At 39.2% G+C, this 12,987-nt stretch overlaps 1 protein-coding gene across 2 annotated transcripts in view; it reads right to left on the minus strand.

The window, feature by feature from the left end:
* Positions 1-12,987, minus strand: part of DGCR2 (DiGeorge syndrome critical region gene 2) — a 49,162-nt gene that overhangs the window by 14,084 nt on the left and 22,091 nt on the right. Inside the window, exons 3-5 of one of the 2 annotated variants that reach the window (XM_040576880.1) lie at positions 5,332-5,457; positions 2,870-3,089; positions 1,809-1,885 (exon numbers count right to left, since the gene is read on the minus strand). In XM_040576880.1, coding sequence (XP_040432814.1) covers positions 1,809-1,885; positions 2,870-3,089; positions 5,332-5,457 — 423 coding nt within the window. The remainder of the gene's footprint in view (positions 1-1,808; positions 1,886-2,869; positions 3,090-5,331; positions 5,458-12,987) is intronic. The other variant, XM_040576881.1, reaches the window with a different exon arrangement.

A 12,987-nucleotide genomic window follows, 5' to 3' on the forward strand; every position in this document is an offset into this window, starting at 1 on the left:
AGATTATTTGATACGTCTTTAGAAGCCTGCTTTCTAAATCTGTGCTTAAACATTGACTTCAACAGCTCCTGCAGTTAGCATATTAAGCAGCCTAGTCACACGATGGTCCTTTCAAACACATCAGACTGAAGTCTGATAATTAACGCAATTAAGCTCTCCTATCATTTTTTTGAGGGTTTAACTTCCACATCTCCCAATGATAGATTAAAATTTTCAAGCTATAGGACCCTAAATCACTTTTCAAACAGATACTAGGAATTCACAGTCTACCTCACTACATGTCAGTGGAACTTGAATAAAATCTTTCAGAAGCTACTGAACGCTAATATGTACTTTACTTCATACAGGTATGTTTTTATTAAATAAAAGACTTGCAAGCAAAAGACTATATAGCATTGAAAAGGCTTACATTCATATAATGAATCAAGTTGAAGACAACTTATGATATAAACAGACATCACAATTCTCTGTAATTTATGCCTCCCTAGTTATAACACTTGATCAGCAGATGGCAGTGCAGTCAACTTTCTGAAGAGCAAAGAAAGGTTCTTTTAAGGATAATTGTTTTTTTTCCCTTGGAGTTCATAGGAGAAGCCTACCTGTATAAAGAGTTTTGTCCAGATGAGGAATAGCTAACCCTTACGAGGGAAAAGTTTGAACTTCCTCCCTGCCCTTTTCCTATTGTCAGAAGGCATCTTTAGGTGCCTTACTTTAAGGAACTAATGGAAACGTTCCTGTCTCCACAAGAAGGAGCAATTTCCTCTGAATACTCAGCCAAATCTGCTTACTTAAATGACAAAAGAAATCAATACTTTTGCACATGGCAGCAAGGTAAAACAAGTCCCATCTCTGGAAACCTACTCAGGTTCAATCCCTTCTCATGCATCAAAAGTAGTATTTTTTTTTTTAAGATCCAACTGTTTCACAAAATTCTGCTCATAATTATATGTCCGTACATAATGGACAGTTACCCTTGCAAATTTCCCATTACTGAAAGCTGTATATGAGAAGAAAACTACCCTGGATTCGTTTTCAAACGCTACACTGGAATTCACAGTGCTGATGTGTAAAAACCTGTTTTTTTTTTCCTTGACCTATATCAGCACAGAATTTAGACATTTAATTCTACACATATGACTTCATATAATGACTGAGACAAACTAATCACTCACCTGAATTAGTTAAAAATAAAAAGAATAAAACCGTGTCTCTGCATTTGCAGCATAGGGAGCTGCTTCTTTTGCCATTGAAAAAGTTCAGCCGGAGATGCCTATCAGATTAATGCTTGATTCTCCATAAAAATAGTTATTAATTCTGGGCTAAGGTAAACTTTCTCTTGGTTTAAGTAAACTGCCTGCATTATTTCAAGGTGCAAAAAACTCTGGGTAATTCTGCAAAATAAGGTAACTGAAAAGCATATAAAAACCTACCAACATTAAAAAACAAGTCCTACACTAGTTTGCACAAATACTAGAATTGGGAATCAGCTGTTAATCTAGACATTCACCAGAAGCAATGAGAAACGACAGAGTAGTTTCTTTTGCTCAGCTTAATCATGGGGAAATCCCAAACAAACTTAAAAAACACATTCCTTCCACAATACATCACTGAAAACTCATGAAATTTCTTGCACTTGAAAATTAGGCATGTGTATTAAAATACTTCTGTTTTGATACTGTAAAGCAAAGCAGTTCCCCCACAGCATTTCAACACCATCAGTGAAAGAAATGATGTTCTTGCAGATAACATCGATGTTTTAAGATAGTTAAACGGACCACGGAAACCAAGTAATAATTTCAGAGGCCTACCTTTATAAGCTACTTCCCAGTGGCCTTCTAGGGAGTGATTTCGATTTGTGATCACATATTGATATCCAACCCAGAACCTATAAAAAAAATCAAGTTAGATTCTAAAAATACAAGCCCAAAACATACTAAGAAATTAGAATACCTTACAAATTAAAATAAGAACCTTACAATATCTTTAAAATTAACTTTGAAAACATTCTGATGACCTTTTTTTAAAAAAAATTTAGTGCATATGTTGGACAAAGTAAAAAGAGACTACAGTTGAGGAATAAAGGAAAATACTTGATAGTTTTCTATGTTTACAAATAACTCACTATGCCTTTTATTTCCATGCATAAGCAGCACCTTATTCTGTTGTTATAACAGCACTACAGTATCTTGAACTCAAAAACCACACAAAAGTATCCAGAACTCAAATATTTCATAAACATACACAACTGATGTCAGACACTGTTCAGGATCAAAACATCTAAGTCTCCGGAGACAGAGATACATGACTACTGAACCACTGCTGGTGGGTGATCTATCAGCATGGCAGCCCATGAGACTGACGAAAAACCCACAGGCAAAAAAACCCAAGGAATTGTTTGCTGTGAACTCACAGAATGAAATATCTCAAGTCACCAAAACACAGTTCTTACAATTCTTTTTGTTTTTTTTTTTTTCCACTTTGTTCTTGTCTCAAACTTGCAGTCTTTGTCAAAGCTACTGGTGCTTAATGGAAACAAAAACTGCGTCGAAAATTTTAAAGAAATATTATTTCTATACAATGTAGTGCAGTGGTAAGTCACTTTAAAATTTATCTTCCCTGTTGCAGTTCAAGAATACGTATGTTGCCGAGACAGCCTGAAAACAAAGACTACATTGTAGCCTGTTAATTTACTAATGTTAATTAAAACACAAAATATAGAGATGGCCGCTCTTACATGCTTTTACAAGGTTATCAACCTATAGTAAATTTTACCACTAGATTTTCTATACAAACTGAACTACCAGCAATTATATCATGCAGAAACCATTCTCATGTAATAGGAGATCTCTGTCCTTTCCTTCCTACTCACCTACGTTGGTCCTTCCTTACAAATGTCTTTTCTTCCAAGTCCCACTCCTGTGCCAGGATAAATCTTAGCTCCTGGTCTGCAGTGAAGGTGGCAAGGGATCCATTCACCCGCTGACATGTCTGCACAGCGTCCCAGTAGTTCTCCCCGTTTAAATACACTCTGTAACAGCTGGCTGTGCCCTCGTAGTGGTGCCACCCTGTTGGGCACTTTCCTAGGAAACATGAAGAATAGAAGGGAAACCATTCCCCCCAAATTAGGACCTTCCAGGTAACACATCCTAATCAGCTTATGACAATGCAACGTGTAATCACTTAGATGCATATACACAACATACCATGTATAATTTACCTCACCAATAGGAGATGCATGCATTACAGACCACAGGAGACTTCCTTTACTAATGCTTTTGACAAAGGATTTTTTTTCAATACCCTGAAAAACTCTTAGCGATGTTTCCCTGCACTGTGACAGCCTTTAAATTCTTTAATTAAGACTGATGATCTACAGTGGAAGGTTTTCCCTGAACAGCATTATAAATCCAATCAGTTTGATCAATCCAAGTCACAACAAGCTGTAAGAAGCAGGAAGGATAAACCATAGGTGGCCAACTTAACGATCACATCTTTCTATTAGGTGGTTAGCAATATGCCCAACTTGCTGTGAGGATTTCAACCTTATTTTACAAACAAGCTCAGTAGTATTCATACTCCTGCGCATGGCCAATCACTAAAGGTGATGGGGATTTTGGGGCAATGGCTGTTTGCTCTGGAAAAATGTCATTGCACAGGACATCTTTACAAATTAGGAAGGTGATGGTATGAACTGTAGTCTCTGCTTTCTCAATTAATTAAACTGAAGAAATATGCAAAAAAAAAAGCCTCGAGGCATTTCTGGATGAAACAGACCCATGGGCTTTTGATGACTGGCATTCTTGGAGGTGATAGGTAACTAATAGAATCACAGACATAGGCTGATGAAATTTAAAACAGACATGAAATATGATTTTAGCACCTGCATTTGCAGAATTAATTTTGCATGACACCTAAGAAAGGAACTTTAAATTCACAAACTGTTTTATGTTTGTTGCACGCATTCAAAGAGATCTTGTTCTCAAGCCTAGGAACTCCCTTCAGAAACAGTGATCTTTATCATAAAATAGTGACACACTTAAATTTGAATTCCTTTACGTATCTTCCTTAGTCTCCATTTCTATTTAAAAAGCAATGGGATCTTCTAAGGTCTACTGGTCACATCACTGGGATGGGACAGAATACAACATGAGTATTATAGATATCTCTGAATCAATTTCTAAATTGTTTTATTGTCCTCTACAAATTTGTTTAACAAGTTAGCTACTGGAATCCATACTGGAATCAAAATACCTATTTTAATAAGCCCCCCCCCCCAAAAAAAAAGAGCTAATTTTTTACTTGTGCTAATCACTTGACTTTTTCAGAATCCTGCCGTATCTTCTTCTCTGCATGTCCCCTTCCTAGTCTGCCCCATCCCTCCCTCCAAGCATGATCAGTGCTGTCTCATTCCCAAATCATTGGATGATCCAAGGAGCAAAAAAGAGAACAAGACCAGAAAGAGGAGGCAGGGGAGACTTTGATGCATTGGACCTAAAGAAATTCAAAGGCAGCAGTCACTATGAGCTACAATCAGTAAGAAGGACAGTTGCAGAACATTTATCATTTAGATAAGGCTGGTACCAGGATGCAGAAAGCATCGCCAGCAGTGATGCAGGTAAAAGAGCAGGGTGATATTGGAGAGGTATTTTTGAAGATTCCCAACTAACACTTGGAAGTAACAAGGAAAAAAAACAAAACATACAGGTCCTACACTCTTCCTTGATAGTTCCTTCATAGACTTTTTCCTTCTGAGAAGCAAGAAGGGAAGAATTTCCTTAAGTTCCCCACTTCCTAAAGAACATTATTCTCTCTTAAAAAGGGTACAAAAGTCACAACATCAGATATGTACTTAGTTTACTAAGGATACTGCAACTTCTTCTAAGATCATCTTCAAAATGACTTCAATCAAAAGCAATCAATTTTGTTTTTCCCCACTTTCCAGGGGAAAACTGCAAGCTCACATCAAGAGACAGCTGACAGACTATCATGCCTGATGAAGGATGAAACCATCACTTAACGCATCACAATTACAGAAAACTAGGCCCACAGTCCGTAAAAGAAAATCACAATTTCAGTTGCACAAAAGTAGCGTTACAAAGGAAGCTGCTGGATTCTTCGTATGTATCAGCCTGCTATATAAACTGTGCAACATCACAGCACACACATAAAGGAAGTGTCCAAAAACCTTAAGGAGTACTTCACTTGAGCAAAGACTGGTCTAAAAGCCACGCAAGAGAAAAATCTATTAATTTCTCCTTAAGAGAACAATTAATCTAAATTGCTAAACTAATTAGTAGAAAGATGGGCCAGATTTCCCAGGCTGCAACTTACTGCTAAATCGGACAGGCTGTGCCACATTGACAGTGTGAAAGCGGGTCGTCTCTCCTCCCCTCCCTCGATTATGCCTGGAGTCCACATTCTCCTTCCCATGGTAAGTTCGCTGGTCCCCTGTCAAGCCTGAGGAGAAGAAGGAATAGTGAGTACCAGTGAAAATGCAAGAAAAAGCAGATTTGATTTTACTAAGCTTTCTATGGGCTTTAATTCAATACAAATCTATGATACATAATACAGGCAGGTAAATTAACATGGTAGATCCCTGCAGTAACAGCCTGGCCATTTTACATGGGTCATAACAAAAATAATTGCAGTTGAAAAGAATCAACAAGCCATTACATTAATCTTGCAAAGTAAGATAAATATTTTGGCAGATTTTCAACAACTGCAGTTGTGCACAGAACTCGACACTTGTCATTTCAGTTGCTGCAGCAAATGCATCACTCCCAGTGCATTTTGTCTGTTCTTGTTTACAGAACTACCCACTCTCCAGCTGCTCAGTTTCTCAGTTGTGTGTTCAAAGATATAAGACAACTTCTCCAATATATTTTCCAACACGTTCTCTGAGATCTAGGACAAAATTAAAACCAGGAAAGAAAATCCATCCTCAGCCAGAAGAATCAGGCTTTTCATTCCTTTCCAGACTTTCTAAAGGAAACGTTTCATCATTATTTCTGAAACAAAAAACATACACACCCTAATCTGGGTGTCGGGGCTTCTCAATGGATGCATGAGACAAGTGGATTCAAGAGGTTATGAAAACACAATGCAAAATGTAATCCGCAAAAGGGGCACAGGTTAGGTGCAGACACTGCCAGCAAAACTAGCAAAACCATAAGCAGGAAGCCTGGAAGGGTGGTGGGCAGAAACCCTTGAGAAAGGCAGATAAATACCAGAGCTCCATCTGGAAACAATGAATTAACCTAAAAACAGAAAAAAGAAGAACCCAACAATGCAAGTATCAGAAATACCTACTTGTATGTCACGTAATACCACCAGCTGCTATTTGAGCTAATAGACTTGCACAGCACAAAGAGCTACGTAGACATATATTTCTGTATATAAAAAAAATCAGCTTATTTCCCTTTAAAGCTGATTAGCTCTATTTACACTAGCTAAACCAAATACACCAGCCATGGTCCAAAATAGAGAGCAGCTACATAGACTTCTTCAACAGCTTTAATTGCATCTGTTTGAAATATATTCAAAATAATGTGAATCAAGCTTTCTCCACTAACTTGAAAAATCAAGACATCCAGAGCAATTTCATGATTATTTAAACCCCCAGCTGGAGGCTGCCTGGTGTGTTACCTGGGGGAAAGACCTCCAAAAGACCCACCACCAAACAAGGTACTCCTTGGGACCAACTGCACCAATGACCAAAACCAAAAAATCTCAAGTAGGAGCCTAGGAACAGCAGAGCAGCTCTGCATTCATCTGGCTCTAGCATACTGAGTTTGTCCCAAGTTAATGGAATTAGCAAGGATATTTAATTACCAGGTTACCCTAGGAATTACATGCCTATAGAGATCGCCCATTAAGAAATGGCTATGTATAATACACTCACATGGCCTTACAGGAACGAGGCAGTAATTCCAATATTCCATATTAGAATGCGCCACGTATCAAAGGAAAGAAGTTAGTGCCAAGAAATTCAGTGAGCGTACATTTCAAAGGACACAAAATGGTAAAATAATTTGACAATGAAGATCATGGATTATTTTTATTCCTTTAAAGGCCAAACTATTTTTAGTTTTAGAATTTGCCTGCTGTTAATCCTAATGTTGCATTAGCATTATTTACACTATGATCATCAGAGTGATACTAACACATTAAAAAAGCAAATCTTTAAAAAGTGTTATTTTTTAAAGTCTTAATATAATTAATGTAGAATACTTTATCCAAGAGGAACTGAGTTCAGCACCGGGAAGCCCTATTTTCCCATGGCATTAAATGGTAACATCTAAAGAGAAAGAACCGGTTGGAACCAAACAGAAGAATTAGTTCCCTTTGAGAAGTGAGAGCAGATGCAGCACCATATGGCTGACCCTCCACGGCTAAACAGAACGCCCACGAGTACTTAACAATTTAACTCCCCTGGGAATAAAAGAGAAGTTCGCGGGTTTTAATACACAAGGGTTAAGAACGGGTTACTCACGCTAACGTCAAATTGACAGAATTTATACCAAATGCTTTGAGAAAAAGCTACACGGATCACACAAAGGGAGCTCAGTCAATCACCACCCAGAAGAAGGACATCCCCTCCTTCCTTCCCCGGCATCAGTGGACCTGCCACCGAAACGAGAAGGGCTCAAGAGGCAAAAAGCAGCCACCACAAGTTCTCCTTCAAGCCCAACGCTGTCAGTTGCTTAATAAATCGGAGCTCTTCAAATAGAAAATTGCTTCTATTTGACCTGAATTTTCTGTCTCTGAGAAAAGCAAAGATGACAAGTTGTTCCAGGGCAATAAAGAAAGAGCATGCTAACGAGCCTGTAAATTACTTGACTATCATGAAAAGCAGTTGCAGATTCTGGTGGCAAAGGTGTAATTGGGCTGGTTTTCCTATTGTACAGTTCCAATACTTTGCAGAAGAATTTTCTGTGTATCCTGCTATTCTGCTTTCCTTTATTAAAAATATTTATATCTTTAAATACAAATTAATAGTGCCATGGACTTAGCTTTAAGATAACAACTTGAGCCAGAAGATCAAAACCTATGTTTCAGTATCTCAAGAAGGCAAAACAATGATTTTTCGTGCCAATGTGCACATTTAATATTCTGAAAGCTATCCAGTTGGGGAAGATAAGCTATTTCCCACACCCTTTATTTTCTAGATCCTACCACCACAAGAAATAACAGCAACAGCAGTATTCTTACTAGCCAAGACAAACAGCTTTAAATTTTCTTTGGTTCCATACAATTATGCTAGAAATGTGATTTGCTTGTTGGTTAGTGGGGAAAGGGGAAAAACAGGTTCAAGGGAAGATTCATGGGGTGCAATTTCTCTTTTCCCCTTGTAAACTATAGTACGCCTGACAGGAACATCCTCCAAACTGCTTCCAAATGGATCAAGCCACGATTAGTATTCATGCAGCTCCTTCCAATTTACAAACAGTTGCTAATTCACTCTAGCATGTTTACAGACTGAGTAATAGTAGCACACATCAGGAAAGTCACCCAACACGTCTGATTACATGACTCTCTTCAGTTGTTTAAAACTTCAAGCTACCAATTTAGAATTAGAGTTTGCCAGGCTGAATGGCTCCTGCTGAATTTTATATGGGTAAACTTTTTCAGGTCTGAGTCAATACTGTTCAAAAATTTTTCAGAACAGAAGTGAAGAGTCTGGAAGGGGGAGATATTTTGCTTACACTTCCAACCGCCTTTTAGTTGAACAAGTTCTGATGGCAAAAACACAGCCCTGACAACTCACAGAAAGTTTTCTCGTGCACACAAGTTTTGCTGTTCCTCTTGGAGAGAACGGAAAAAAATGAAGGTGACAAATGCTGTCAGGTCTAGGTCAGAAACAAATAAAATAATTTGCCCATTATTCACAGAAGCTGAAAATAATTCAGTTAAATTGCCCGCAGTCTTTACCATACATCCACAGAGACCACTCTGCAGCATTATCCACAGGATCTCCTTTCCGTACTTTGCCTGTGGTGTCTCGTTAGCAGAAGGAAGCACACAAGCAGTACAGAAAGCTCCTTTTTGTACCCCTCGGTGCATCTATCGTTCAGACCAAGGGAAAGGAAGCAAAAAGCCGAGTGGTGCAAATGGCACATGACCCGAGGAGCTGAGAGCACACAAAAGCGAGAGCTGGCACCAGCTGAGACAGGAGCAGGCTTGACCATGAGCGTGCTGAGCCGCGCTGCATGGGGGAACAAACATGACGCCGAGTGGAAAACTGCTCCGAGGAGCTTGAAGAGAAGCTGCAATCTGCCACAGGGACCAGTCTGCTTTGCATCGAAGAAACGAGCAGACACAACAGACTGAGTGTCAGGGGCTTAAAGAGGCGCTTGCAAGGTCAGGATTCACACAGGGGGTGAACGCTGGGATTTGGGGAGTTGAATAAGTTCCCAGAGTTACTGTGCCACAGCAAACAAGTCACGCAAGCCAAACACTTCACAGGGATGGATGCAGTGTGAAGACTGGCTGGTTTGTGGAAGTGCTAAGCTATGACACCTGCAACTAAATTCAATAGGAGCACTTGAAGCACAGGACATGCTCCCTGGCACCGAGCACTCAGGAAGTCAGACTCCTGACATCTCATCTGGGACACTCAAAACACTTGGCCCCAAATCTTTCCATTTCCATCATAAATGGGGAATCCTACCGCATTTCTTTATTCAAATTATGTCAAAATGAAATTGTTTATGAGGCTACCAGGTCTTGTGATACCTTATTTGTTCTAAGATTTGAGTTACTCCTGTATAAACACAGATTCTCAAAACGTACATACGAAAGCTGCCTTGTCCCCTAAGCCTTAAATTTTCTGTCTAGCATATTACCCACTAAACCTTCAGAAAGCTTTTAATTCAATCTGGTAATTTGAGAGGCGATAGAGTTTCTGGATTAAATCCAGTTTCATGTCTAAAGATTTGGAAATATAGTTCTGACGTCCCCAGGGAGGGGTGATTGTTGTCAGGTCTGGCAGCTCCACGCTTTGCATTACCCACTGTGTTAGGCTAGGAAATTGATGCTAACCAAGACCAGCATCCTGCTGTGCTGAGCACCCGTCAAACCAATAGATCGCCTGGCAGTGAAGAGCTCAGCACGTAAACACCTCAAAGTAGGGTAAAAACAACGCATCACCTCGGAGTTCGGTAAGGGTTCAGAAAAGGTGTGCAATTGATCGGAGGCATTTTGTCATTTAGCTTTGAAAAAGGAAAAAAAGGAGATGTACTAAAAAGTACACAAAGGTCAACAGTTTAAAGACTGCAAATCTCTGTATGTAGTAGTTCATAAAGTATGCACAAACAGTCAAATTAAAGGAAATGCAAGACTAATCAACGGAAATGCTTTTCCCAACATATCATTAAGCAAGGAAGAATAGGGTTGAAACCATTTTGAAAGGAATATTTAAGCTTCCTGTCACACAAGGCAAAATGACAATTAGGTGATAGTGGAAGATGAACACATTATATCAACCACCTACGCTGGAGCTGTCTTCGTTCCTCTAAAACTTTTGGCTGTAGAGACTGCCCAGAACTGGAAGAAACTTGTCCTCATCCAGTCTGAAAGGTCTTGAGGGTAAAGCAAAAGAAAATGGTAAATAGGAAGAACAAGAGAGAGGACGAAGTAGGCATATGGCTGGGGAAGTGATAGTGCAATCACTTCACATCACACACAAAATACCCTTGACAAAATGAAAAAGAAAGCTGATAATGATCACTGCAAGAGTGTGTCACAGCTGCTGCTTCATCAGTTACTGGCCATACCTTCAGCTGGCTCCACAAAGGGGACTTTCCAGATCCAAAAATGATACAACATGCAAGCGCTAGCACAACCAACCTCCAAGTCAACACATTTCTTCCTGTGTCTGGAGAAGTCCTTCAGAACAGTATGAAGGATGACATTGCTTGAGATCAGCGTTTACAGTTAAATTTCCTAAAAAGATTGGTTCTGTATGAAATCAGGCTCCCGGTCTCAACCCAAAACATGTAAAATCTTAGTGTTGAACATGGGACTGCAGAGCAGCAGCTCGTGCTACTTTCTCTAGAAACTACAGCTCCAGCCCTGCAGCCTGTCCAGCTGGGTTTGTAGCCTCAGGCTCTGGGGAAACAAAGAATTCAGCTCACTGAAACTTTGCTGCATTTGGGCTCCTGACCAAGCAGGTCCAGAAAACAGCACCGAGAAATACCTATTAAAGGAAAAAGTACAGCATGAGGCAAGGCTCTGTGCTACGGAGCTAGCGGAAAGGAAAAGCCTAAGGACAGCTGACAGCACAGTCTTATCACTTATTCCTGGGAACAATTCTATTTAAAAATACAAAGGAAATGGAACAATCACCAATATAATTGCAAGATGAAAAATTGCTGTGGACGGGATTTGCGAAAAGCACAAGAATTTATGACATCAATTTTCTGTTCATACGCAACAGATACAAGCACCTAGCCTGTAATATAAAAATAAAACAGGTGAACAGCCAGAGCTCTACTAAACCCTGCTCTACGTGGGCTGCTGACAGTGAGTTTTGTTTAACCAGAAAGCTTACACAGAGGGCAGGATATTTAGAGAAGTTGATCTGATATTTTGGCAGAAGCAAAGCTGGAAATCCAATGAGCAGTAAAAAGGCAAACTGCAGAGCCCTTCCTTCTTGTGGGTTCAAACATGGAACTTCTGTAAAGGTAGAAGAAGTTATGTTACTACTTCGATTTCTTGTGTAGAACTGTAAATAGGAAATGAGTAGGAATAATAAAACCCCATTTGTAAGAAATGCCTGTTTCTACCATTTCACAGAATACACCACCTTGGGATAAATTATTTTTAGGAACAATTACTGTTGATATGGAACAGTACACAGATTTCATTAGTCTCCACTGTTCAAGTAGGATACAGTTACAGACACATGCAGCATAAATCCTCCCAACAATTTTTAGTACACTAACAAGAGCAAGCAGGAAAAAGTTTTAGTCTACCAGATAGATGAATTGAGGGTAATCACTGATGCAGATTCCACTAAAAATTGCATGCCTCCTGGGAAGGGCAAGGGGGACAGCACTTTACACTTTGCAAGTCTGGAGCTGAAGGGAATTCCATGTTTAAAAGAAAATAGTCATTCTGAAAAGAGACCATAAGAACAGCTACGATAACAGTCTTTTGTAAATATGTATATTTTGTATACGTGTGGTCTGACAAAAATAGGCATGTGACACACTTACTCAGACTGTCAATGAATTAATGCCTTACCTAATTGTGTTCCGAAAAAGATGCTAAAAGAAATGATCCTAACAGGAAAGTCTTAGGTTTTGGGGGTGTTTCTTGTACTTTGGACAACACAATCACCAAACGATTTTATTACAGAACGATCCTCCTAGTTCAATAGGAAGTTTGTTATTAACTCGAATGAAATCAGGCTGAAAAAAAGGTGAATGGTGCCAAAGAACTTACAATGGCTTTGTATTAAGTTCTTGCAAATAGCAAAATGACAAAGCAGTCATTGAAACACACCTTCATCAACACCACAAAAACCTATTTCACCACCACTGATGTTTTCTGACTTATGTTACAGGGTGCCAATAGTAGCTCAAAGGCCGAAAAGTACAGGCTGCACAACTAGACTCATAGCCCTTCCTTTGCAAGCTTTCTCTTAATGCTTCAGAGAGACTTCATCCCTTTTAATTTGAAGATACTTTAATGATCCAAGTTTCACAAGTCCAGGTGGCTTCACTAGCTAGTTCTTTTAGTGTTGTCTGCCTTTACTGAAATTAAGGACCTTAATTATGAAGTATTTAAGTTTAGCTGAATCATCTTACAATTACTCATCTAAATCTGAAGGTATTTTCTAAATTTAAAGCTGCATCATTTCTTCTTAATTCAGTGGTCAAAGAAGAAAGTTATCACTCTCGATTATGACTGTGCGCTACTATTATTAGTTGCTTTAGTTCCCCAGTCAATGTCTCAGCAGTCAGCCGGTCCTATGACTGCTCC

Source organism: Cygnus olor, chromosome 17 (genome assembly GCF_009769625.2).
Source record: "Cygnus olor isolate bCygOlo1 chromosome 17, bCygOlo1.pri.v2, whole genome shotgun sequence".
Lineage (NCBI taxonomy): Eukaryota > Metazoa > Chordata > Aves > Anseriformes > Anatidae > Cygnus > Cygnus olor.